Source organism: Scyliorhinus torazame, chromosome 10 (assembly GCF_047496885.1).
Source record: "Scyliorhinus torazame isolate Kashiwa2021f chromosome 10, sScyTor2.1, whole genome shotgun sequence".
In the NCBI taxonomy this organism is placed as follows: domain Eukaryota; kingdom Metazoa; phylum Chordata; class Chondrichthyes; order Carcharhiniformes; family Scyliorhinidae; genus Scyliorhinus; species Scyliorhinus torazame.
The window spans coordinates 232,219,346-232,246,278 of NC_092716.1; the positions used below are offsets into that span (position 1 = coordinate 232,219,346).

Consider the following 26,933-nt stretch of genomic DNA (forward strand, 5'->3'; position numbering starts at 1 on the left):
TTGGAAAGTAATTACCAATTGTTTTGACGCTCTGACCTATGCTCTGACCTTTTCCTCCCCTAAAGACTATGCATGGCATTCTGGTGATTTATTTAAAGGTGTTCCCTTGGATAATGTGACAGGTGTTAAAAGCTTGGTATATCTGCATGTAAAAGTTTCCTAATGTTCTTTCTTCCATCTCGTGGGATGTTACTGGTTCTAATTAATCTTTATTTTACACTGATTAAATTATTCAGAAGCAACATTGAGCAAATCTGTCCGTTAATTTTACAATTGAGTGGAGCTTTTCTGCAATGGTTGTCTATACTAAGAGGTGCTGTTTTGCAGTGTACTGAAATAGAATTAGTGCCTGACAGCTTTAATATGTATAACGGAGAAGTGAGACCGATATATTTTAATCGTTTTTACTAAGTGTGCTAGAACTTTATAGTTCTCTCACATTTCGCAATATGTCACTTGTCTTAAACATTTGTAGCCTGTGGAGCGCATGATGGTACAAGAATAATGTGTAGCGAAAGTAATTTGAGCTAATGTGACAAGCTCTCCAGATGGTTCAATTGGTAAGTGCGCTGCTTGGTAAGCCTGAGCAATATGGAACACAAAGGTCCAATATTCGATTCCCAGTCTAATGTGCGCAGTTAGCTGATCCGAACTGGGGCATTAGTACGGGGTGTATCAATAGGCTTAACGCCACTGGCTAGGGAGGGGGGCGGGAATCAGCTGGGGACTTCTCTGCTGGAATTGTCTTTGTGGACATCAAGTGAAGACCTGACGAGTCTGAGCATTGGGACATCCATCACCTCTTCCCTATCACACCTACACACAATCACTCAGCAATGTAGCCTCCTAACAATGGTTGTCTTGGGCAATTGGGCTAGGCTCTGGAGGGCCTGGGAACCTTTTCCCCTGAAATAGACAGCTGCTTCAGGAGACAAGGGGAGAATGTTGGAGAGAATTCTGATTTGTTAAGTACCTTGCTCCGTCTCCCAAAAAGCAGTTCAATATTGTGATAAATGGGAGCCTAAAGGAGACATAGGATCAAGTGCATCTTATTTGAGAGGGCGATGAATTCTGAACATTGCCTCTTTATGAAATAGACATTTAAAATACTGAGTTGATCCGGTGTACTTTCTTCTATGCAGATCCAGGTCAATAAGTGGAGCATCTTCTGGCCTCTCCACTAGCCCTCTAAGCAGTCCAAGGGTAAGTGATACTGACCAAAAACCCCCACATTATACTTCCAATTACATTTCATTAAGTAATGCTTTTTGCGTCTTGAGTTTTGCCTCTATAAGTAACAACTACAAGGATTGGTTGAACCCCTTAACTATGAGTTACAATTGTTACCACCTCGGCTATGTGTTTGCCTTTTAGCTCATCAAACACATTAATTACAATGTGCTGCTTCTCGCCCTATTAATTTGCTGGCATAAATCTTATGATTTTTGAATGCCTATGTATTTGATAGTATTTTATGCTCACTTTTTTGTTATGATGTGTTGCTTACTGCCTAACAGCACGTATTTTTGTTTTCTGCACTCCCATCTTCCTGATTTGTGTCTGTCCTCCATGCTTTGTCTTGTCTGTTTTTTCTCCTTTGACTCTCCTTGCATGACATTGTCTGTTGCGTAGCCCATCAGAAAGTTTTTTGTTCCTCCCCAGAGTTCTGAGCTTACCCCCTTTCGCAAAACACATGTTTCCATAGTTCCTCATTGTAATAGAAAGTCGGCAAAGCCCAGTATTGTGCTTCAACCAAAGTTTCAACCCAATCCAAAGACGCAGACTCTTCCTGCCAAAAGTAAATTTTCAGATAAGCCTTTGCAAAGCACGAAATCTAACCCTCTCCCTGTTGTGACATCAGAAGCACCCACCCCACATAAAACCCCTGTTCAAAATGTTCAGAGTCAGCAACCTGCAGTCGCATCACCGACCCAATTGTTTGTTCCGTCGGTCCACATTACCCCCCATTCTCTTGTCAGATTAATCCCTGGTACTGATCCAAGCACCAAATCTATCCCCATAATACAGGTGACCCCTCACCCTTCCCCACGGGGAAGCCCCCTCCCCACCCCAAAGGGTACACCAGTCCACACTCCCAAGGAGAGTCCGGCAAGTACTCCGAATCCAACACCGCCATCCAGCCCCAGCATTGGAGGGATGCCTTGGAGGACGCGGCTGAATTCAATCAAGAACAGTTTCCTCGGATCACCTCGGTTCCATCGCAGGAAATTACAGGGTAAGCTCTTTTATATTAGCTCAATTAAATGTTCTCTTCAGATCCTCTATTGTGGCAGCAATAACTGTGATTGTTTTGAACTGGGCGATTGCTTGGTTTTTGAATGAGTGCTGGAGATGAGAATTCAGTTCCTATCAAGTTTCAGTACTTTAAAGATTTATGGCTGCTGTAAAGCTAAAGCTTGTTATTGGAGGAAGTATATTCAATTCTTCCCTTCAGGTAGCCCCCACGCTAGCTCCCTAAACCATCAAGATTACAAACATAAATTTCATCATTCGATTGTCAGGATTCAAATTCATAAATGTCACTCACTCAAACTTTCACTCTCACGCTCACTGCAGGTGACCACTGAACAGGGGTTTCACTTTTTTTTAAATGCACCAGCCGATATCACTATGTGGGAAAACCTCTGGTGTCATAGCACAAATGGAATTTTGTAGGCATGGAGGGACATTGCCGTGAGTGATATTAAATGTTATCAGTCTGAATCAATAGTGAATATTGATGAAATAATCAGCAGTGGACAGTTTCATGTCATAGTCAACTCAGTTTAACACCCAGCTTTTGCAGTTCAGCTTTAGAGGCAACCTAAATCGAAGGCCTTTAATAATGCTGGGTACCGGAGCCCGGAGTTTTGCGTGAGCTTGGGAAAACCTGGGCACTTTGCATACCTTCGAGAATGTACACCCGACCATTTGTGTGAGATTTGCCTGGGATTTTTAACTTTTCACAGGAGATCACAGTGTATTTTCGAAGTCGGGATGCATTGCATGAGGGGTGTATACAGTTCACCACACAACAGCCCAGTACCCACATCATTTAAAGGGCTTCCTAATGGGGCAACACGGCAGCACAACTGGGTAGCCCTGTGGTTTCACAGTGCCAGGGTCCCAGGTTCGATTCCCCGCTGGGTCACTGTGCGGAGTCTGCACATTCTCCCCGTGTCTGCGTGGGTTTCCTCCGGGTGCTCCGGTTTCCTCCCACAGTCCAAAAACGTGCAAGTTAGGTGAGTTGGCCATGCTAAATTGCCCTTAGTGTCCAAAAAGGTTAGGAGGGGTTATTGGGTTACGGGGATAGGGTGGAAGTGAGGGCTTAAGTGGGTTGGTGCAGACTCGTTGGGCCGAATGGCCTCCTTCTGCACTGTAAGTTCTATGTTCTATGCTCTAACCTCACCCGCCTCAACCTTCCTCCCATCTTCCTATGTCAATGCAGGCCACCACCCTGCTTCCCCCGTGCATCCTCTATAGCCACTAACTTACATATGCAGTATGTGTTGCCCTCAGGTGCTATGCAGCAGTAATGGGAATTATTTTCAAACCATTGGAAAAATCTTAAACATCTAACAATGTAAGAAAATGCTGAATTAACATACACTATCATTAATACTGTAAAGGAAAGAAACTACTCCAGTGCAAATTAAATTATAACTCTTTAAGTGTCTCTTAGGTATTTAAGCAAAAAATAAATCACATCAAAGGCATATTCTGTTATTACAGCCACTTCAAAGATTCAATCGTTCATGAAAAAGTACATCACCTACTGAGCTGAAGTCATTAAGAGCTCTTGAAACCCAGCCAAACATTCATAATGGCTACAGCAGTCAGAACAAAAGATTTCAGCTACATTGCCTGAAATCGACAGACCTGTATGGTGTTCAACTTCCAAAGCAGGCTATCTGTCAATTAATGGAGGGAAGAAGTTGCAGCAAGGTTTTTTAATAGCCAGAACTGTCAGTCAATTTCAATCACAGCACAAAACATAATAGCAGAACCTGACAGGATATATATATATATAGTTTTATTTTCTACTGCATTATTTGACAATTGGAAAAGTACTGTAATGTATGACAACATTTCTGCAATTTTTGTCAATATAAGTGTCAGCTTACCTTTACAGGAGAGACCTGCTATGATGAACCACTACATTAAAAACATACCTACATTACAGTACTGTATCTAATACTGTTTGAAGCTATAAAAAAGCTTATACATTCCCTTCAGTATGTTCCCAACTCCTCAGCAGGCTTATACCAGTGGGTGTGCATGTGTATGTGTGTGTGTTGCCCCCAAGACCAGTGAAAAATGCTAAGGTATAGAAGTTCCCCCAGATGTGTGGGGGAAAGGCAGGATTGGGGACATTTATGGGTGGTTGGGAGGAAAAGGGTCGGCATTGGTAGAAGGGATCAAGTGGAAGTGGGAGGAGGAATTGGGGATGGCGATGGGGTGGGGAATTGGGAGTGAAATAACGCGCTGAGTCAACTCAACCTCGTCTTGTGCGAAGATGAGTCTCATACAATTTAAGGTGGTGCATCGGTTCATATAGAATCATAGAAAAGTTACAGCACAGAAGGAGGCCAGTCAGCCCATCTTGTCCATGTCAGCTCGAGGAACCCAGGTGCCGTTTCTAATCCCACTTTCCTGCACCCGGTCCATAGCCCTGTAGCTTACAGCACTTAAGGTGCAGATCCAGGTACTGTTTCAAAGAGTTTAGGGCCTCTTCCTCCACCACCAAATCAGGCAGCGAATTCCAGACACCCACTACCCTCTGCATAAAAAAGGTTTTCCTCATGTCCCCGCTACACCTTCTGCAGATTGTCTTGAATCTATGTCCCCTGGTTCTAGAATTGTCCACCAAGGGGAACAATTTTCTCCTGTCCACGCTATGCCTTACCTCATAATTTTGTACACCTCAATTAAGTCACCCCTCAGCCTCCTTCGCTCCAAGGAAAATAACCCCAACCTATCCAATCTTTCCTCGTAGCCACACTTTTCTAGTCCTAGGCAACATTCTTGTAAACCTCCTCTCTATTCTCCCCAGAGCAATTCTATCCTTCCTGTAATGTGGTGACCTGGGACGGGATTCTCTGCAATCGGCGCGATGCCCGCCGACTGGCGCCAAAAACGGTGCGAATCAGTCCGGCATCGCGCCACCCCAAAGGTGCGGAATTCTCCGCATCTTGAGGGGCCGAGCCCTCACCTTGAGGGGCTAGGCCCACGCCGGACTGATTTCCGCCCCGCCAGCTGGGGGGAAAGGCCTTTGGTGCCCCGCCAGCTGGCACAGAAATAACTTTGCCGTGCGGCGCATGCGCGGGAGAGTCAGCGGCCGCTCACGGCATCCCCGCGCATGCGCAGTGGAGGGGGGTCTCTTCCGCCTCCGCCATAGTGGAGACCATGGCGAAGGCGGAAGGAAAAGAGTGCGCCCATGGCACAGGCCCGCCCGCGGATCGGTGGGCCCTGATTGCGGGCCAGGCCACCGTGGGGGGCACCCCCCCGGGGCCAGATTGCCCCGCGCCACCCCCCCAAGACCCCGGAGCCCGCCCGCGCCACCTTGTCCCGCCGTTCGAAAGGTGGTTCAATCCACGCCAGCTGGCGTGGGTGGACAGCGGCGGGACTTCGGCCCATCGCGGACCGGAGAATCGCCGGGGGAAATACCGCCGCGCGGCGCGATTCCCGCCCCCGCCAAATCTCCGGTGGCGGAGAATTCGGGACACGGCGGGGACGGGATTCACGGAGGCCCCCGGCGATTCTCCGACCCGGTGGGGGGTCGGAGAATCACGCCCCAGAACTGCACACAATACTCCAGTTGTGGCTTCACCAGTGTTTTATAAAATTCCAACATTATAGCCTTATCCTTTCATATTCTCTACCTCTGCCAATGAAGGAGAGCCTTCCATATGCTTTCTTAACAACATTGTCAACTTGAACTGTTGTCTTTAGGGACCTGTGTATTTGTACACCAAGATCTCGTACTTCATCTACCCCTCTTAGTCTCTTCCCATTTATTGCGCACTCCTTACAACTGTTGAACCTCCCTAAATGTGTGACCTCACACTTCTCTGTGTTGAATTTCATCTGCCACTTTATTGCCCACTCCACCAATCTATCCATATCATTCTGGAGATTGTAGCTCTACTCTACACTGTCCACCACTCGGCCAATCTTTGTGTCGTCTGCAAATTTCCCAACCATGCTCCCCACGTTCGCGTCCAAATCGTTAATACGTAACACAAACAGTAAGTGTCCCAACACAGAGCCACCAAAGAGGAGGCGCGGGATACCTGAGCTTCGGAGCAGGAAAACCCGCGTGGCGGCTGATGTGTTGGGTACTCTGGATCTGTGGAGACTGCATTTACCTTAGCAGTAACATAGACAGGCTACCAACACTTGTAGTAGCACAACTCTATTTTATTTAACTAAGAGCTGTTAAACACACTTGGACTGTGGGTCGTCACTATGTTAGATTGACTGAAGACCTATGCCTAACCTGACCAGCCTATACTGCTAGCACATGGTGGATGTTTGTGTTACTGACTGCGGGCTCTGTCTGTCTCAGAGGCTGCATCCCGAATGAGCGGGAAAACTAGTGCCCTCTGTCTTTATAGTGACCCTGCCCTAACTGGTGATTGGCTGCTGTGTTGTGTATGTTGATTGGTCTTGCAGTGTGTCAGTCAGTGTGTGTCTCTACACCATCATATAATGATGTGTATATTATGACAGCGGCAAGGAACCGAGGACGGACAGTCCCGCGGACTTTCCATCGCAGATCCAGGCACTGTTGAAGAAAATGATGGGTCTTATCGCCTCCGAGCTCCAGAAGCATCGTGAGGCGATGAAGAAGGACCTTGTGGCAGACGTGGAGACAGAAGTTGAAGCCGCGACAATCCCCATGAGGGAGGCTGTGAGCAGAATGGTGCAGAGGCCCAAGAGGCAACAACCTGGAGAAAGCCGCCACGAACCAGGGGGATTGGATCGCGGCCCTTGAAGCCAAGGGAGCGAGGCCGGTTAAGACACAGAAAGGGCTGAAGAAGAAAATCGACAACCAGGAGAACCGATCACGTCGGCAAAACCTGCGGATCGTGGGGCTGCCGGAGGGCACGGAGGGGAGGAACCCCATAGAGTATGTGGCAGCAATGCTCAGGAAGCTGGTTCACCAGGCTCCCGGAGGTAGACCACACCAGGTCGCTTCGGCAGCGATCCAAGGCTGGCGAGCCACCATGGGCGATGGTTGTGAGGCTCCACAGGTACCAGGATAAAGAGCGGATCCTGCTATGGGCGGAAAGTGTGAAGACGTGGAAGTGGGAAGGTCTTTCAATCCGCTTGTACCAAAACATTGGAGCAGACCTGACCAAGCGCGGGGCACAATCCAAGAGGGCCAAATCCACATGTACTAAAGCAAGGTGTGGACTGGCATGCTCTACCCTGCCAAGCTTGGATCACCTTTCACGGCAAAGAGCCCCGGTGCAGAAACACAACCTGGGAAATAGCAGTAGAGGGCAAGGAATGCAACATGGGCCTTAGGGATCCGAGGGGGGCAGGGGCGAACATACGCAGGGCGGTGCGGGGGAGGGGGGGGGGGGTGGGGGGTAGGTGTGAGAGATGCATACGGGGCTATTTGGGGAATCCAACCATTAAGTGGAACCGCTACACTAGCGAATAGGCTGGTGAATGGAGGTAAAGTGAATGAGGAGGCCTTGGCTCATCTGTTGGAAGGGAAGGAGGGAGCATCTCGCAGGGGGGAAGGGGAAAACAGAAGTTCAGGGGAGACAAAAAATAAGAAGGGAGGAAACAGGGGATGTAGAGAGAGGGGTAAAGCCAGGGAGGAGACGGGGGACAGGGAGGGGGGATCACAAGGGTGTTGGAGTTCTGGGAGGGAGGCAGGAAGCAGGTGGGGGGAGGGGGGAGGGGGGAGGGGGGGAGGTAGAAGGCCGGCTACAACAGGTCACACATGGCGACGATAGAAAAGAGAAAGCAGTCCCACCCTCACCGTTTTGGGAAGCACTGAAGGTGGTGATGTTCTAGTCCTGCCCTAGAATCAGCAGGTTCTGGACAGTCTTCTTTGAGGCCATGTCCAGGGTTAAGATGGAACCATGCCCATTTGTGACAGTCTTCGGGGTGTCGGAGCATCCAGAGCCCTTCAGAGGGAAGATGGTAGACGCCCTGGCCTTTGCCTCTCTGATCGCCCAGCAGAGCCTTCTGCTGGGGTGGAAGTCAGTAGCCCCACCCCCCCCGCCGCCGCCCCTGCCGCCCCTCCCCAGAGCCTCGGAGTGGCTCTCACACCTGGCTGAATTCCTAATGCTTGAAAAGATAAAATTCTCAATCAGGAGTTCCGAGGAGAGATACCATGACACGTGACGGACATTTGCAAATCTCTTTGAGGACCTGTTGTAGGCACCAATTAAGGAGGTGGAGAGGGGCAGACAGGAGTGGAGGGAAGGGGGGGGGGGGGGGGGTAATGGAAGGGGGGAGAGGGCCACTGAGAAAAAGGGGAATAAGCACTCGACATGGGAAGCGGGGGGAAACGGGGAGGTGGGCCCAATGCTGGGAGGGACACAGGCCACTCATGTATGGATATTTTCCTGCCATATTTGAAGCATTACCGAAGCTCTGCCCATGACAATTTTTGATGTCCGTACCTAAATTTGCAATAATGTCCAAAACAGGTGTCTCCAGGCTATCAGAAATGTGGGATTGTAGCTGAGCAAAACAGAGAATTCGCTCTCCAACTTCACCATCACTGGTCACACACGACTCACATTTGGTGTTGAATCAACTATTATGGAATAATATTTGACATCTTTGCTTTCATTAATGAATTGGTTTCTGAGCCACTCTTTCAGTATAGTGCTGAAGTCAGCATAGGTTCTGTACATTAAAAAGTTGGTCTTGCCCGAGCAACAATATTCATAACTTTTCAAATGCTCTTTGAGAAACTCATCAAATTCACTGAGATACTCAAAGCGAGCTAAAGAATGACCTCTGATGACTCCTCATGTCCTTTTTAAAGAAAGTCCCAAGGAAGACAGCAGTTTTATTGTGGTAACACCACGTCTCAACACTTTCCTCCAGTAAGAATGCTCCTTTTCAAATTGAGCCAATAACACCGAATCAATTCTTCCAGATAATTCACATCTTTGAACGAACGCACACATCCTCTTAATATGACGTTTGGAAGTTTCATGATCGGCAATATCTCTTCCACCATTTCTCCAGTAAGAGTACCTTTGATGCTTGTTTCCTTTTACTGGGGTCAGGGAATAATTTGCAAACATAACCGTAGACTGCCTTCTTTCCATAATGCTAATTCTGTTCATCATCATAAAATGGGACTCACAAAAACTTCTAAACCGCTTTCTGCCTCGAACCTCAAACTCTCTTCTCAAATCTTCCATGTTACCTATGTTCTCTGATCTATTTATTACGAAATATTCAATCATACCCAGTGGAACAGATTTTTGCCAGAAGGCGATGTCTTCAGGGTGGGCTTCGTCCCTCACTTCAGCTGCTGGACAATGCGTTTGAGCAGTATCTTGTAGTTCCATTCAAATGTCAGAGTCCACTTCATTTTCACATTTTCCAGCCGATGTGTTGTCTCTGGAAATCGGCAGGTCGGAATCATGAGCCAAGTCACCAAAATGTTTTGTGGATGGTTGTTGTTGAGGATGAAAGTGCAGTTTGGGCACGACTCAATACCTCAAACCTGTTTAAATGAAGTGCCAAACTATCTTTTTGCCGAGCTTTGTCCCCCTGCCTCGCCTTCAACTTTCTCTGTTTTTGACAGCCAGATTCATAGTGTTTTTTCATATTGACTGATCTGTTTTGATTTTAACTAATAGAAAGAACAGGTTTCTTTGCCCTCCTCAGCCCTGGTCTGTGTGTGGAGTTGCCCCAGCAGCTTAAGATTGTCCCTGGATCCCAGGCCACTGATGAGTGATGACGGGGGAGGGTGGAAGGGATAGGCCTCAGTGGGTCCCCACCTTCTGAGGCCAAGTCCCTCGATCAGGCACTGAGTGCCTTTTGAAGGGACCCTCCCTGGGAGCCTGCATGGGTTTGCTTCTGGTGTTCCCCACATGGAGAGCCCTTGGTTAAGAACAGCGGCGGTGGGATGAGATCCATAAGTGGCTGCTGGTTGCCCACATAAGGGCATCAATTGGCGGTGAAGGTGGAAGGCTTTTTTACCAGCCTTCTCGCCATGGACTTAAACAGGGAGGAGGCAGCAAGATAATGGGCTCGCCACCCACCATCCTCCTGTCTGATTAAACACCCTCTGCCCACCACCAAGCTCACCACGGGGAGGACATTAAACTCCACCTTTGGTCTCTCTGTGTGGCATTCTCCGGTGCTCCAACACATATTTGTAAAAGTTTGATTTATTATTCTTCATTAATTTTATGCAACGTATGCCTTCCGTCAGGGGCCCTATTCCAAAATTAGTGTTTTGCTAAATTTGCTTTTCTTCTTTGGGACCTACCAGTGAGAGCTTGTAATTGAGGGCTTTTAGTGGCTGTTTCAGTGTAAAGACAACCACAGCGCCGGTCTACATCAGATGCTTTCAAATCTACATAACAACAATCACACCCCTTTGACTCCCACACTGCAGTATTTTTGTATTGCAAATTAGATGACTCATTTTCACTAATAACCTCTGATTATAATACAACCATGATTTTTTTCTTATTGCTTTCCAAATAATATATTCGTAACAGCAAAGGTTGCAGGAGAAACAGTTTTTTTAGTTGCGGTGCAGAAATGTCACAGTATTTTCAAAAACTAAAAATCTATCACTTACAGCCGCACTTTCAGCTGTTAGAATCTGCAGGTTCCAGTATTTGGATGTACCCCGTAAAAATGTCTCTATCGTAACATCCCCTCACGTGCTTTTCTTGGCTAACAATGCAAAAGAGCGCCGGGGAAAAGATTTTGGCCATGATTATGCTTCTGGTCTTGCCTACACTCCCCTGTGTTACCGTGGGGGAATTTAAAAACCAAACATACATCATCGCCACAACTTAATTGCTTAGTTTGCTGCCAAAAGGAAAGCTAAAACGTTTTAATTTGCTAATTAATAAAAATCCCTTTCATGCGAATGCATGGACCTTTGGGTCGGATGGGCTATTTCTCTGCTGTACACTTTATGTAATAGATTTTAAAATCTCGAATCGTCTGGCCCAGTATTACTGTACATTCCATAGGCAAAAAAATGTTTGAAAAATGCATGAAAGCTCTTCTGCCATTTCATTATTTACCAGCTTTCCATGGTAGATTAATTGCTGGCTCAGCATGAATCCAAAGAATGTTAGGAGAAGAAATGTAATTGTTTCCTTTTAAACATGGGGTCCATTTTCCTGAATTGTGCCAACTCCCTTGGATAACTCTAATGGGCAAAGGCGAAAAATCTCTGCCGCTTCAGAGTGCTCAAATTGATGTCAGGACTACAATGTGGAAGCGTGTGCATGTGACAGGAACCTGTCTGCTGATGCATTTCCTGTTGTGTTAGCAGGAACGAATCCAAAAGAATCACTTGACACTCGGGTCTGCTCCAATCGTCAAAGCAGTTTATTAAAGTTCTTACACCAACAGGGAGCAAATCTCTGGGCAGCCCAGATACTTCTCTGCCGAACAAAGGAAATCATTGATCTTTACACCATTTTAAACAGTTACTCAGCCCATTGCGACTGGACACAGTCCAAGCATAGTGATTAAAGATGACGTATGTTGAACTTTAGAACCGATGAAATTGGTTACTGGGCAGAAAGGAATTGTGTGATCATCTCATTGGCACTTAGGGGGGTTACTCATGGCCTTATGACATCTTCCAGACCCCTTTATCGGATGTCCTTGGGTCTTTATATATATATGTAGTTCCCGACATATCATTGTCAGCATTCCACAGGAGCATCTGCCCGAGGACTGCTGATTAGGAACATTCTTGCGGAGTGTGCCTTGTTGTGGCTGCTTCTGGTGAAACAGCCCATATAAGGAATGTAGTCAAGTTAGTTAGCTAAGTTCCCTGATGCCTTGCAAACATCTCATAGTTAGTTGCAAATATATATATTTATATAGATATATTTATATTGAAGTACATATGGATTACATAATATTTATTGCAGGTGTTTTGCCTTAGGAATCCCACTTCCGCATGTCGTTTATACCATTGCAACACCAGATGCGAGAAATGCCATTTGTACACACCATTCAATATTGCTGCAGCATAGTTGAAATACAATTTCTCTGGCGAGACTATGCATATTCAGGCTCCTCCGTTCTATGGCAGCGAGGGCCCTTCTTTTTCATCCTCCACCACCTCCCTCACCCTCCACTCACCTTGCAATGCAGACAGGAATCCAGACGGGAATATTAAAATGAGCCTGACTCCCAAGAAATCAGCCAGAATTAAGGGTGCAATCATGGACCAGGCAAAGTCTGACCTTGCCAAGGTTGCACAAGTGCATGACCGAGGAGGAAAATCAGACTTTTAAGATTATTTATTTCTGTCCATTAATAATCGAAAAAGACTACATGTAGTAACTTTCAGATTAACTTTTGATAATTGATTATGTACAGATTGCAAACTAAAGAGATCAATTCTGAGGAATGAGTTAATTGGGCCTCACTTTGTATCAGACTCTCAGATGGGTCAATTGACTTTAACCCCAGGTCTCCGTTTTACATTGTCTCCCCGAGATAGTGAGGTTCTGCACATTGGGTGATTCCATTCTGTGAAGCGACAGAAAATTGCCCCTAGGAGGAGGTGGGAATCTCATTCAAGCTGACATATGAGCATCTCCAGTGTTCCCTGAATGAGCCAATAGATGTTTCATTTTGTGACAATGAAACTCCCATTTTTAAAGAGGGGTTGGAAGATTTATTTGGTCTTCTACCCCACCCCCTGGTAGAAATGCCCCCTTTCCTGGTTGATCACAATGGTGTTATGGATTACAGCTGCTCACATCACACCAAATGCTGATCCTCCCATCTGTCTTTCAGAATCAACATTTGCTTGATTTTGTTGGATGGACATTTTTGTATATTGAGCGGAATTCTCCCAAGCCCTCACCAACAGGGGGGGGGGGCGATTTGGTGGGAGTCCCAAAAATATTTGCAGCAGAATCTTCCTCTGGTGCCCACCGTGGCCAGTGGGGAAACAGCTGGAAGCCAGCGTGAAAATCATTTGCATCCTGTTAATGGGATGCAGATGAAAGTGTCAGCACGCTGGTGTGAAACACGATTGGTACAGCGTGGCGTGCAGATGTCGGGATTCAACTGGAACTGCCTGCGGGGTTCAGGATAGAGGCCGACTGCAACCTTGGGCCCCGCAGCACCACAGCTCCAGGTGGAGAAGGCGTCATAAGGTGGACCTTCCAGATGCAGAGTTCTGAAGGTTGGGGGGTCCATCTTCCAGCTTCAGAATGTTCCTGGAGATCCACCCTCTTTCTCAGGAGGTCCTCAGCGTGCTCCCGGAGATCTATCTTCATTTTCAGAAGGTTTACCTTCTTTCTTCAATAATGGGTTGGTGATGCTGGGCGCCTTTTCAATATGGCACCCAGGTAGGACAGCGGACTACCTTCCAATAGACCTGCCCCACCGTAGCAGAGGCGCCAAACCACTGGTTGCATAATGAATGAGGCCTGAGCCGGATGATGTGGTGCATTTTCCTGCGGCAGAAACACTGCCTGTTCCCGTCTCCCATCACGGGACCTAGTCCCCAGATGGGAGAATTCCGTCCACTAACCTCCGCGGCATCAATGGAGAACAGTGGTGTCCACTGCCTGATGTCCACGTGGGTCTGAAATGAACAAATTATCCGTATCTATTTTGTTTAGATTCACAAGGCTTTATCCTTTCCCAGGCAGACACAAAAATCGATAAAAATAATCTATTTTGAAAAGGCTACAGTTATTTTCTTTGCATTTCTTTGAAGTATCAAGAACAAAACACATTGCGAGCAAGTCTCAGAGCTTTTAAATGATTAAACTGTTCAATACATTTGATTTTTTTTTTAATGCTTTCAAGTAAAGGTATAAAAGCCTCCAAGATGCTAATGGTTCGATGTTTAATTTAAATAACGTGTTTCTTTGTTCTCTTCATACAGTACCTACGCCAGAGGAAATGTCAAGCTTAACTCCAGAGTCTTCCCCAGAGTAAGTAACTGCCTATTGCTCACTAGTGCAAATATGTCGCCAGGGTACTTCACTGCTTATACGTACCAACCATTTCCAACCCATTTCTCCAGTTTACGGTGAGAAAAAGACCGCTCATCAGTGCGATTTCGAGATCCAGGACCCATTGCAGCCACCCTTCTCCTCATTAGCAATCTTTTGTGTCTTGAATGCCTGTAAAATATTTTCTGTCAGTGGCTTTTGTGAGAAAACTAAGCTTTGAATTCTTGCAGGCTCCCAGCATCATCACAGTGAGCTGAAGATATTCAAGCCAGCAGACTGCAGCCCCCAGCATTTATTAACACATGCAGTGTTCTATGATTGACAACACAGCTGACTATTCAGAGACTGCACTTTGATTTTCGAATTGTAATGTAGAAAACATTTTTCTTCAAAAGGCTGCGGGCCCCTAAAGTCTGGCTGTCTTTCCAGAATAAGTCGACAAGTCCATTGTCACCTGTATTGCATGTCAGCCATAGCATTCTCAATTCGCAGACAGAAGATCATGGATTTAAGTCCCACTTGAGAGAGATTGACACTCCAGTGGAGTATTGAGAGAGGGCTGCACTGTCAGGTGTACGGGGTGGGATTCTGTGATCCTGGGCTCAGTGTTGAGGCCGTCGTAAACACCGTCGCGTTTCTCCACGGCGTCAACATGGCCTCAGGAGCAGAAATTCTGACCCCCTACAGGCGGCCTGCATGGCACTGAAGCGATCCACGCCCCCGATCCCGACGTCAGATGGGCGCCGTGGGGTCCGCGCATGCGCAGTGGGACCGGCGCGATTGCCGCGCATGCGCAGTGGCTCCCTTCTCAGCGCCGGCCCCGACGCAACATGCCGTAGGGCTACAGGGGCCGACGCGGAACAAAAGAGGCCCCCAGCCCGGGAGGCTGGCCCGCCGATCGGTAGGCTCTCCGATCACGGGCCAGGCCACAGCGGAGGCCCACCCCCGGGGTCGGACCCCCCCTCCTCGCACCAGGCAGCCCCCGGATGCATCCACGCCGAGGTCCCGCCGGGTAAGAGTAGGTGTAAACGGCGCCGGCGGGACTCGGCTTTTTTGGCGTGGCCGCTCGGCCCATCCCAGGCCAAGAATCGCTGGGGGGGGGGGGGGGGGGGGGCCGTAGAGCGACCCACAACTGCCGCCGCGCCAACCGCGCCGGTGCCAAGGCACCAACCTCTGCGGAGAATCGGCGGACCGCCGTCGGGGCGGCGTGGCGTGATTCGCGCCGGTCCCGGCGATTCTCCGGTTCGGCCCCGGGGTGCGAGAATCCAGGCCACGATCTTTCAGATGAAATGTTAAATGTTGGCCCTCTCAGGTGTACGTAAATGATCCCCTGGCACTATTTCGAAGAGGGGGAGTTATCATCGATGTTCTGACCAACATTTGTCTCTTAGCCAACATCAGAAACACAGGTTATCTGATGATGATCACATTGTTATTCATAGAAGTTTGCAAAATACTGCGTGTTTCCTACCTTGCAAGAGTGACTGCGGAAGGGGGGTGGGGATGGGGAGGAGGGAGGGGATGCAGAGGTGAGTACAGCTTCCTGGGGTGGGGGGGAGGGCCATGCCTGGGCAGTGCTACCCCTGTGTTTCGTGTCCGCGGTATGGTGGGGGGAGGCTTCCGTGCCTGTGGTTGGGCGGGGGGGGGGGACGTTACCCTGGGGGTGGGGATTTCCATGTACATTGAGTGGGTCCCTTTTTTGGTTTCTTTTTTGATCTTTCATAAATGGTGGCCCGATGTGTTTGGCACTGAGGATGTTGGTGGGCGGGCCCATACAGAGCATCACTGGCCAGCATGACGCCGTGGGACCCGCCTCTTCCCTTTTTTTCCTTCCAATTTGTTTAAAAATACAACGGGAAAACCCACTGGAGACAACACTTTGAAAAACAAAATTGGAAAATTCCACTCTATACTTCAAAAGTCCTCCACAGGCTGTAAATACCTTTGAGTTGACCTGATGCCATGAAAGGCTCTATATGGCCGTAAATCTTTCCTTCATTTTACGTGACGACCAGGATGGCAGCTGGATGTTGGTCTTTGTTTGCCCAGCAATTCCTGTGTTTCTAGAGAATCTGCCCTGGAGCTGTTTTTATGACGAAGACCAAGAGTTATTATGGGAATAATTTTCAGGGAAAAGAAGAATTTGGAATTAGTTGAAAAAAATAAGTCACGTTGCAAAGTATGATGTTAGGCTATTTTTACTGCCAGTCTGCCCTGCCTTAGACCATTTTATTAGCCAAACAATTACTACATTGTGCCACTGTGATCTGGGCATGCTGTCTTTCAGATATCAGGCGAAGCTCAACTTTTATGTACTTTATAATTAAATGTGCTTTGTCAGGAACATGTAAATGTCTTCCCTTCTACCAACACCACCCCCCCCCCCCCCCCTCCGCCCACCACCACCACCACCACCAGGCTTTCCCTCTAATCTCTCCAGAGGCGGCTGAGAAAGACTTCTTCACTCAGTCGTTCTTCATGCACAAATCTAGAAAATGTGTTTTGTCAAGCCCCTCAATATGGAAACGAAAGAAACTGAATATTTTGCTGGATTAATTTTTGTAAACACGTATATCTTCACCCAGACCCTGGTCCCGCATCTAAGATAGATGCTAATTTTGCAAAGCATTATTGAGAAAGCAACGTGTCCAAATAAAACAGTTATTTTCTTGCAAAGCTGTTGCTACATAACTCATTAATGCGTATTTCAAAGGTGTTTGCATAAAGTATCATTCCCTGCAAACCTGCCATCCGCTCTGAACCGCTGACAGCAGCATGTATTGAGATAGTTTGGACAGAATCATTGCACTCTGTTTAGTTCAGAAACCCATATTTCATCTGCTTCACAAGAAATATCTAACTGCCGTGCCTAATGGCGCTTTCATCTGTTCTAAATATTTATCAGCTTAGAAATCAAAATAGTGCATCGTGATGATCTGTGCTGTGTTGGAGTTTTAAATCTGCCAAATTCACTAAAGGCAGACCTGTAAGGCCAGTTTTTGGCACCCAGACCAGAAAAGATTCATGGAATCATAGCATGATAAAGCACAGGAAGAGGTACTCTGCCCATCGTGCCTTTGAAGGGACTGTTCAAATAGTCCCATTCCCTTGCTCTTTTCAAATAGCTCTTCAAGTCTTTTTGCATCAAATATTTTCCAATTCCCTTTTGAAACTAAATTATTGAACCTGCTTCCCCCGAGCTTCAGGCAGTGCATTACAACTTGCTGTATATTTTTTTCCCTCATGTTGCCTCTGATTCTGTTGCTAATTATCTTCAATCTGTGTCCTCTGGTTAGTGACCCATCAGCCATTGGAATTAATTTCTGCTTTTATTGTTCTGCGAAGACACCTTCAAGGTGTTGAACACCTCTTTCGAATCTTCTTGAGCCTTGTGGTGGTATGTATTAGGGGTAATACGGTACACCACGTGTCGACAGGCTATTGGCGGAGGGATGCCAGGTCCTGATAGGATCTGCCACCTACTGGACGCCACCCAGAAATGCCGGTATAAGAACCCAGTTTTTCCCTCCATTTCCCTCAGCAGTTGCATTCTGTAACCACGCTGCTGGGGATAAAGTTCTGCTTAATAAAGCCTTCAATTGACATTACCTCAACCTGCCTCGCGTCATATTGACGATGCTACAATTTATTAAGCAGAATTTAAATTGAAGAAATCGACGTGGGAACATGGAGCTCCGAATCACCCCGGAGTGCCTGCGCATCGCACCCCAAGCAGCTAACTCGGCCTCTATCTTCAAACACTGGATGGCATGCTTTGAGGGCTACCTCCGAACGGTCCCCGGCACACCGACTGACGAACAAAAGATGCAGGTCCTCTATTCCAGGGTGAGTCCTGATGTCTACTCCCTTATCGAGGACGAGGACGGTTTCACCGGTGCCATCGCCCGCTGAAGGATATCTACATCCAGCCCGCCAACCAGGTTTTTGCTCGCTACCAGCTTGCCACACGACGGCAATTTCCGGGGGAATTGCTGGACGAGTTTTATAACGCCCTGCAGATCCTGGGTCGAAACTGCAACTGCCCGGCGGTAACAGCGAGTGAACACACAGAGCTCCTGGTCCGCGATGCGTATGTGGCAGGTTTGGCCTCTTCCCAGATCCGCCAGAGGCTTCTGGAGAAAGAATCTCTGGGACTTACAGAAGCTCGGGCCCTGGCGGCATCCCTCGATGTGGCCTCGCGTAACGCCCGCGCCTACGCCCCCGACCGCACTACAGCCCCTTGGGCTTCGTGGACCCCCGCTGCGGTCGACTCTCCGACACCCCCCCACCCCCGCAAACCTGCGCGGCCAAAACACCAGACCAACCGGGGGGGCCCCGCTGCTATTTTTGCGGCCAGCCGAAACACCCTCGGCAGCGATGCCCGGCCCGCGCGGCTACCTGCAAAAGCTGCGGGAAGAAAGGCCACTACGCGACGGTGTGCAAGTCCTGCGGGGTCGCCGCTATCTCCGGGGAAGAAACGGGACCACAGACCCAGCCCCCCCAGCGATCCACGTGTGACCAACGGACGTCGCCATTTTGAACCTCGGACGCCACGAGGGAGAGATGGGCGCCACCATTTTGTCCACCCCCGACCGCGCTCGATCTGTGGACGCCGCCATCTTGGCTGAAGGACCCCGACACAGACGGCCACATACTGCCTGATTACGATGCTCAACTTCAACAACCACGTCTGGCTTCGACGACCCTCGACCAGTCGCGACCCCGGACGCTCCAGACTGCAACCACTACAGTCCTAGTGAATGGCTATGAGACGTCGTGTCTTATCGACTCTGGGAGCACGGAGAGCTTCATTCATCCGGACACGGTAAGGCGCTGTTCCCTCGTAATTCGGCCAAGCACCCAGAAAATTTTCCTGCCGGCGGGATCCCACTCCGTTCAGATCACGGGGTTCTGCATCGCTAACCTAACGGTGCAGGGGAGGGAGTTCCGAAATTACCGGCTGTATGTCCTCCCCCATCTCTGTGCGCCCACACTCCTAGGGTTGGACTTCCAATGCAACCTCCAGAGTTTAACATTTAAATTTGGCGGCCCTATACCCCCACTGACTGTCTGCGGCCTCGCGACCCTCAAGGTTGAACCGCCTTCCTTGTTTGCGAACCTCACACGGGATTGCAAACCCGTCGCCACAAGGAGCAGATGGTACAGCGCCCAGGACCGAGCATTTATCCGGTCCGAAGTCCAGAGGCTGCTGAAGGAAGGCATCATCCAGGCTAGCAACAGTCCCTGGAGAGCCCAGGTGGTAGTTGTTAAGACCGGGGAGAAACAGAGGATGGTCATCGACTATAGTCAGATCATCAACAGGTACACTCAGCTAGATGCGTACTCTCTCCCCCGCATATCCGACATGGTCAATCGGATTGCACAGTGCAAGGTCTTTTCCACCGTGGACCTCAAGTCCGCCTACCACCAGCTCCCCATCCGTCCCGGTGACCGCAACTATACTGCCTTCGAAGCAGACGGGCGGTTATACCACTTTTTAAGGGTTCCATTCAGCGTCACGAACGGAGTCTCGGTCTTCCAACGAGAGATGGACCAAATGGTTGACCAGCACGGTTTACGGGCCACGTTCCCATATCTCGACAACGTCACCATCTGCGGCCACGACCAGCAGGACCACGACGCCAACCTCCAAAAATTCCTCCAGACCGCTCACGCCCTGAACCTCACTTACAACAAAGAAAAATGCGTGTTCCGCACCGATCGTCTAGCCATCCTGGGCTACGTAGTGCGTAATGGAGTGATAGGCCCCGACCCTGAACGCATGCGCCCCCTCATGGAGTTCCCTCTCCCCCACTGTGCCAAAGCCCTGAAACATTGCCTGGGCTTCTTTTCTTATTACGCCCAGTGGGTCCCCCAGTACGCAGACAAGGCCCGTGCACTAATCCAGTGCACTACTTTTCCCCTGACGACAGAGGCATGCCAAGCCTTTAGCTGCATCAAAACGGATATCGCAAAGGCCACGATGCGCGCCATCGACGAGTCCCTCCCCATCCAGGTCGAGAGCGACGTATCGGATGTAGCTCTGGCGGCCACCCTCAACCAAGCAGGCAGACCCGTGGCCTTCTTCTCCCGAACCCTCCACGCTTCAGAAATCCGCCACTCCTCAGTGGAAAAGGAGGCACAAGCAATAGTGGAAGCTGTGCGACACTGGAGGCATTACCTGGCCGGTAGGAGATTCACTCTCCTCACTGACCAACGGTCGGTTGCCTTCATGTTCGATAATGCACAGCGGGGCAAGATCAAGAACGACAAGATCTTGCGGTGGAGGATCGAACTCTCCACCTTCAATTATGAGATCTTGTATCGTCCCGGAAAGCTGAACGAGCCATCCGATGCCCTATCTCGCGGCACATGTGCCAATGTACGAGTGGACCTTTAACAAGCCCTCCACGAGGACCTCTGCCACCCGGGGGGTCACTCGTTTCTACCACTTCCTTAAGGCCCGCAACCTCCCTTACTCCCTCGAGGACATCCGAACAGTCACCAGAAACTGCCAGATCTGCGCTGAGTGCAAACCGCACTTTTTCAGGCTAGATAGAGCGCACCTGGTTAAGGCCTCTCGACCCTTTGAACGCCTCAGTTTGGATTTCAAAGGCCCCCTCCACTCCACCGATCGCAACACGTACTTCCTGAACGTCGTTGACGAATACTCCCGTTTCCCCTTCGCCATCCCCTGCCCCGACATGACAGCATCCACGGTCATTAAAGCCCTCGGTACCATTTTTACACTGTTCGGTTTCCCCGACTATATCCATAGCGACAGGGGGTCCTCACTTATGAGTGACGAACTGCATCAATTCCTGCTCAGCAGGGGCATAGCCTCAAGCTGGACGACCAGTTACAACCCCCGGGGGAACGGGCAGGTAGAAAAGGAGAATAGAACAGTCTGGAACGCCGTCCTGCTGGCCCTCCGGTCTAGGACCCTCCCAATTTCCCGCTGGCAGGAAGTCCTCCCGGATGCCCTTCACTCTATCCGGTCCCTGCTGTGCACCACCACGAATCAAATGCCTCACGAGCGCCTCCTCCTCTTTCCTAGGAAGTCCTCCTCTGGAACGCCACTTCCGACCTGGCTAGCAGCTCCGGGACCCATTCTGCTCCGGAAACATGTGCGGGCGCACAAGTCAGATCCGTTGGTGGAACGGGTGCATCTCCTTCACGCCAACCCGCAATACGCCTATGTGGAGTACCATGATGGGCGACAGGACACGGTCTCCCTGCGAGATCTGGCGCCCGCCGGAGCTACCCACACCCACCCAACGCCAATCACCACCTCCTCACTCCCGTCGGTTCATCCTGCAACCACCCCCTTCCCGGGGGGTTCGGTTCTCCTCCCAGACCCGCCCAGGAGTAAGGACACAGGGGCAGCGCTACGCTCCCAGAGTCGACGGGACTCGAGCCAGCGCCATCACCATCACGCCCGAGACGATCGGAAAGGACGACCATCCGGCTCATCGAATCACTTTAACTCTCAACGTTTTCAGTTATTGTGTCTTGTTATAGTTATGGCATCATGCCGACCCTGTTTGGCCCGTTGGCCCAGTTTTCAGTAATTGTGTCTTGTTATAGTTATGGCATCATGCCGACCCTGTTTGGCCCGTTGGCCCAGTTTTCAGTTATCGTGTCTTGTTATAGTTATGGCATCATGCCGACCCTGTTTGGCCCGTTGGCCCAGTTGAAGTGATAATTTTGTGTTTTGTTCAAAGTTACGGCACAGTACCGACTCTGTAAACCCCTACCACCATGCGAACCACCATCCCGCCGGATTTCTTTTCAACAAGGGGTGAATGTGGTGGTATGTATTAGGGGTAACACGGTACACCACGTGTCGACAGGCTATTGGTGGAGGGATGCCAGGTCCTGATAGGATCTGCCACCTACTGGACTCCACCCAGAAATGCCGGTATAAGAACCCAGTTTTTCCCTCCATTTCCCTTAGCAGTTGCATTCTGTAACCATGCTGCTGGGGATAACGTTCTGCTTAATAAAGCCTTCAATTGACATTACCTCAACCTGCCTCGCGTCATATTGACGGTGCTACAAGCCTTCCCTGATCTAGGAGAACAAACCCCTTGGGTGGGATTCTCTCAGCCCAGGCCAGGAGCATGCGCGACGCCGGCAGCCCCCCCCGGCGATTCTCCACCCGGGATGGGCCGAGCGGTGGTACAAAATATCCGAGTCCTGCCGGCGCCATCCACGTGTGGTCTTACCCGGCCGGACCTCGGCGTGCATCCATCATGGGGCGGCCTGGTGGGTGGGGAAGGGGGGATCCAACCCGGGGGGGCTCTGCTACGGCTTGGCCCGCGATCGGGGCCTACCGATCGGCGGGCCGGCCTCTCGGGCTTGGGGCCTCTTTTGTTCCGCGCCGGCCCCGACGCAACATGGCCTAGGGTTTTAGGGGCCGGCGCGGAGAAGGGAGCCACTGCGCATGCGCAGACCTGCGCCGCCCATCGGTATCGGCAACTGGAACGGCGTGGGTCGCTCCAGTGCCGTGCTGGCCCCCTGTAGGGGTCAGAATTGCTGCTCCTGAGGGCATGTTGATGCCGTCAAGAAACGTGACGGCGTTTACAACATCGTCAAGACTTAGACTCAGGATCAGACAATCCCGCCCAGTTTCTCTACTTTCTCCGCACCGCTCAAATCTTTCATCCCAGATACCATTCTGGAAAGTCTCCTCTGCATCCTCGTTAAGCAAGTGACATGTTTCCTAAAGTGTGATGCCCAAAATTGAGCACAATACTCCAGCCCAGGCCTAGCGCTTGTTTCATTAAAGTTTTGTGTAACTTCTTTCCGTTTGTGTCCTATGCCAGCATTTATACAGCCAAGAGTTCCGCATGCCTTTCAACAGCCTTCTCAACTTGGTCTTGCCACCTTGAAAATTGTGTGTATCTACATCCTTAGGACTGTTCCTGCTTCCCTTTAAGATTCCACCTGTATTTTCTCATTCTTCCTACCAAAGTGAATCACTGATCCTTTCTTTGTGTTAAATTTAAAAACCTCTTTACATCTTCCTATTTCATCAAAAACAGCAATGTGCATTTATATAGAGCCTGTGTTGTGATATTGTAAACATCCCAGGATGCTTCTCAGGAGCATTATCAAACAACATTCACCAGTCTTACTTATTTCCCCCTGAAACCTGTGACTATCCTCCTTACAAGTATCTTAATTTCCAAGCTTGGTGTCGTCTACAATCTTTGAAAGTACATCCTGTGGACCCACGTCTTAATAATATCAAAAAGAGAAGTTGTCCTGACACTGACCCAGAGGGCCAATTTTAAAAACAAGAAATGAATTACAAAGCAAAATAACTTGCATTTAACCTGTAACACTCAGTAGTCCAGGTAGCCCCTGAAGAGAGAAGTTAAAGTTTTGGGAATTATTCTGAAGAAGCTTTCCCAGCTGAAACACCTTTTCTCTGTGTAGGTGCTGCATGTTCTCATGAACAGCCCCAGTGCGCGGGATTCTCTGGCTTCTCCGCGGCATGTTTCTCGGCAACGGGAGGCGGCCCGCCGTTGGCCGGGGGTCGGATCTTCTCATCCCACTGTTATCAATGGGATTTCCCATTCATTCCACCCTACGCTGTAGGGAAACCCGCGCCATATTCCAGATGTGGTTTAACGAAAGTTTTGTACAGCTGTAGCAAACTTCTTACCCTTTATATCCAAGTCCTCTTAGTTATAAAGACCTTTTTGACTCTTCTTAAACCTGACTACTACATTTTAGTGATCTGTGCATATGGGGACCTCCTAAACCTCTTTGGAGCTCCAGTGTTGCTGTTTTTTCCCCAGGAGGTGACTGAATAGTATTTTCCTATGTGTTAATTTACTTTTTTTTCTGCTTGAGGGTGACAAATTTCATGCTGTGCTTGTGTAACAAGCCTATAGATAAACGTTTGTCCTTCCACAAAACATTTAGCCACTCAACACAGTTATCATGGAATTGTGCAGGGTAGAAGGAGGTCATTCGATCTATCAAGTCTGGCAGCTCTTTCAAAAAGCAATCCAATTACTCCTTCTCCCTGGATCTTTCCTTCTATTCTTGCATTTTTTCTCCTTCACGTATTTATTCAATTTTCTTTTGAAATCTATTATTGTTGGGACTGTATCCACCACCCTATCAGGCAATGTATTCTAGATTCTAACCACTCAATGCAGAAAAAATGTTTTCCTCATGTTGCCTCTGGTTCTTCTGCCAATCACTTTAAATCTATGCTCTCTTATTATTGACCCTTCAGCCATTGGAAACAGTTTCTCTTTCTTTGCTTTATAAACCATTTATGATTTTAAATATCTCGCTCTTCAGTTTCTCTACTTAGGAATAACCCCAGCTCCTCCAGTCTGTTCATATAAATGTAAACCCCCCTCCTAAGCCTCTTCTAGACCCCCTGCCTGAGCCTTCAAATCCATCTAAAAGTCTGATGTCTAGAATTGAAATCAGTCTTCCAGCCCGGATTGAACTAGCATTTTACATCGGCTCATCATCATTTCTTTGCTTTCGTACACTATCGTTTGGACACTAAGGGGCAATTTAGCAGTCCTAATCCACCTAACCTGCACATCCCTGGACACTTAACGGGTAATTTAGCATGGCTAGTCCACCTAACCTGCACATCACTGGACTGTGGGAGGAAACTGGAGGATACCCACCTAGACACGGGGAGAATGTATAAAATCCAGACAGTCATCCAAGGTTGGAATCGAACCCGGGTCCCTGGCACTGTGAGGCAGTAGTGCTAACCACTGTGCCACCGTGCCGCCTTAATTTTGTCGGCCATTCGGCCCATCGGGTCTGCACTGACCTTCTGAAAGAGCACCATACCATGCACCCCCCCATCCCCGTAACCCCACCGAACCTGCGCGAGGGGAGGATTTTCAGTCCTGCCCACCCCGAGACCTGGGATTCCCATCCGAGGGCAACAGACCTTTAAATGGTCCATCAAATTTTCTGTCACACACACAACGATTCCCATGGTGGGTGGGACCAGAACCCTCTGCTTCTATTTATAAAGGCCAGGAACCCATGAGTCTTATTAACTGCTTATTAACCTGGCTTATCAGCTTCAAACATTTGTGCACAAACACCTCTGAGCCTCTGTTACTGCGCCTCCTTTGAAATTATTCTCCTCGACTGTATTGCCTCATTATTCTGACAAAATTGTATAACCGCACTTTTCTGTGCTGAATCCCAGCTGCCAAGTCTATTACGACCTTCCTCACTGTTGAATCCACCTCCCAAGTTTCGGGTCATCTGTAAATTTCAAATTTGTGCCCCATGCTCCCCAGACCAGTGTTCTTCAAACTTTTTGCCGGGGACCCGTTTTTACCAACCGGCCAACCTTCGGGACCCAATCTGGCCAACCTTCGCGACCCACGCCGGCCGACCTCAGCGACCCACCATTTTCTCTTACCTTGTTTGCTGCTGACAAAAATGGAGGAAATGGTTTTGGGCCCCTTTGGCTCTCGTACACGCTCCTCCAATGGAACCTGGTGGATGAAGGTGAAGCCTTCCGGTGTCGGAAAGTATGGAGTGTCCATCTGTCCAAAGTTCTGCATTTTTTTCCGTAAAATTTTATTAAATAAAACTCGCCCCGAACTTATTAAAAAATAAAAAATAAAATGAATAAAGTAAATGGAAAAAAAATTAAATGAATAAAACCCACCCCCTAACTTGTAAAAAAAATATCAATAAAATAAATGAAAAAAATAAAAATTAAATGAATAAAATAAATGAATAAAATGAATTTAAAAAAACCAAAACTTGTAAAACACAAAGTTGCGACCGTTAAAAAAAGTAGCGGCCGCACTGCGCATGCGCACCGATGATCGTGCGTGCATGCGCAATGCGGCCGAATTTTGTTTTACATGTTCGTGGCCATTTTAAAGGCCGTTTGCAGCCGGCGTTATTAAAAGCCGGCTGCTGCGCGGGGATTTGCGCGATCGGGAGCGCCGCGAAGGACGGCTCCGCGAAGGACAGCTCCGCGACACCCGCCTGCGACCCACCCGCGGGTCGCACCCCCGAGTTTGAAGAACACTGCCCTAGACCAAGTAATTTATATCAAAAGCAGAAATGGCCCGACCCTGGGAAATACCACTTAGCAGTCCAAAAAAGGACCATTCACCACAACGTTCTGTTTCCTATCCCTCAAATAGTTAAGCTGCGACTGCTCCTTTTGTCTCATAGACTTCAATTCGACTAGCAAGTCTATTATACTTTATCAAATGTTTTTTCAATGTCCATATACACAACATCAACTGCTTTGCTCCCATGCAACTTACTTCATTAGAAAGGTCTACCTAATTAGTCAATATGATTTTGTAACAAACATGCTGGCTCCCTTTCATTAATCCATGTTTGTCCAAACAATGATTTATTTTCTGCCAGATTAGTGCTTCTAAAAGCTTCCCCAGCAACATTGTTAATCTGCCTGCCCTGGAATTGTCATATTCGTCCTTTCTTTGAACAAGTCTGTAAAATCTGTAATCCATCATCTCTCTGACATTACACCTGCATCCAAGGAGCATTAGAAATTGTAGCCAGGACCTCTATAATTTCTGCCCTTTCTTCTGAAAACAACCAAGGATACCTTCCATCTGGACAGGATGACCTATGCATTTTAAGTATATCCTCTCTTGTACCTATCTCACTCAGTATTCTAGCAACCTCCATATTGACTGAAGCTTTGGCAAAGTCCTCTTTTGAAAAACTTGGTAAATGTTGTTCTCGATGCGATGGGCTGGA

General features: G+C 48.6%; 1 protein-coding gene across 8 annotated transcripts in view; it reads left to right on the forward strand.

Moving 5' to 3' along the window:
• LOC140384654 (serine/threonine-protein kinase BRSK2-like) overlaps positions 1-26,933 on the forward strand; it is a 1,379,643-nt gene that overhangs the window by 1,211,954 nt on the left and 140,756 nt on the right. For 4 of the 8 annotated variants that reach the window (XM_072466558.1, XM_072466560.1, XM_072466561.1 and 1 more), the window contains 3 exons: positions 1,143-1,203; positions 1,633-2,236; positions 14,105-14,153. In XM_072466558.1, coding sequence (XP_072322659.1) covers positions 1,143-1,203; positions 1,633-2,236; positions 14,105-14,153 — 714 coding nt within the window. The remainder of the gene's footprint in view (positions 1-1,142; positions 1,204-1,632; positions 2,237-14,104; positions 14,154-26,933) is intronic. The other 4 variants (XM_072466562.1, XM_072466564.1, XM_072466563.1 and 1 more) reach the window with 1 other exon arrangement.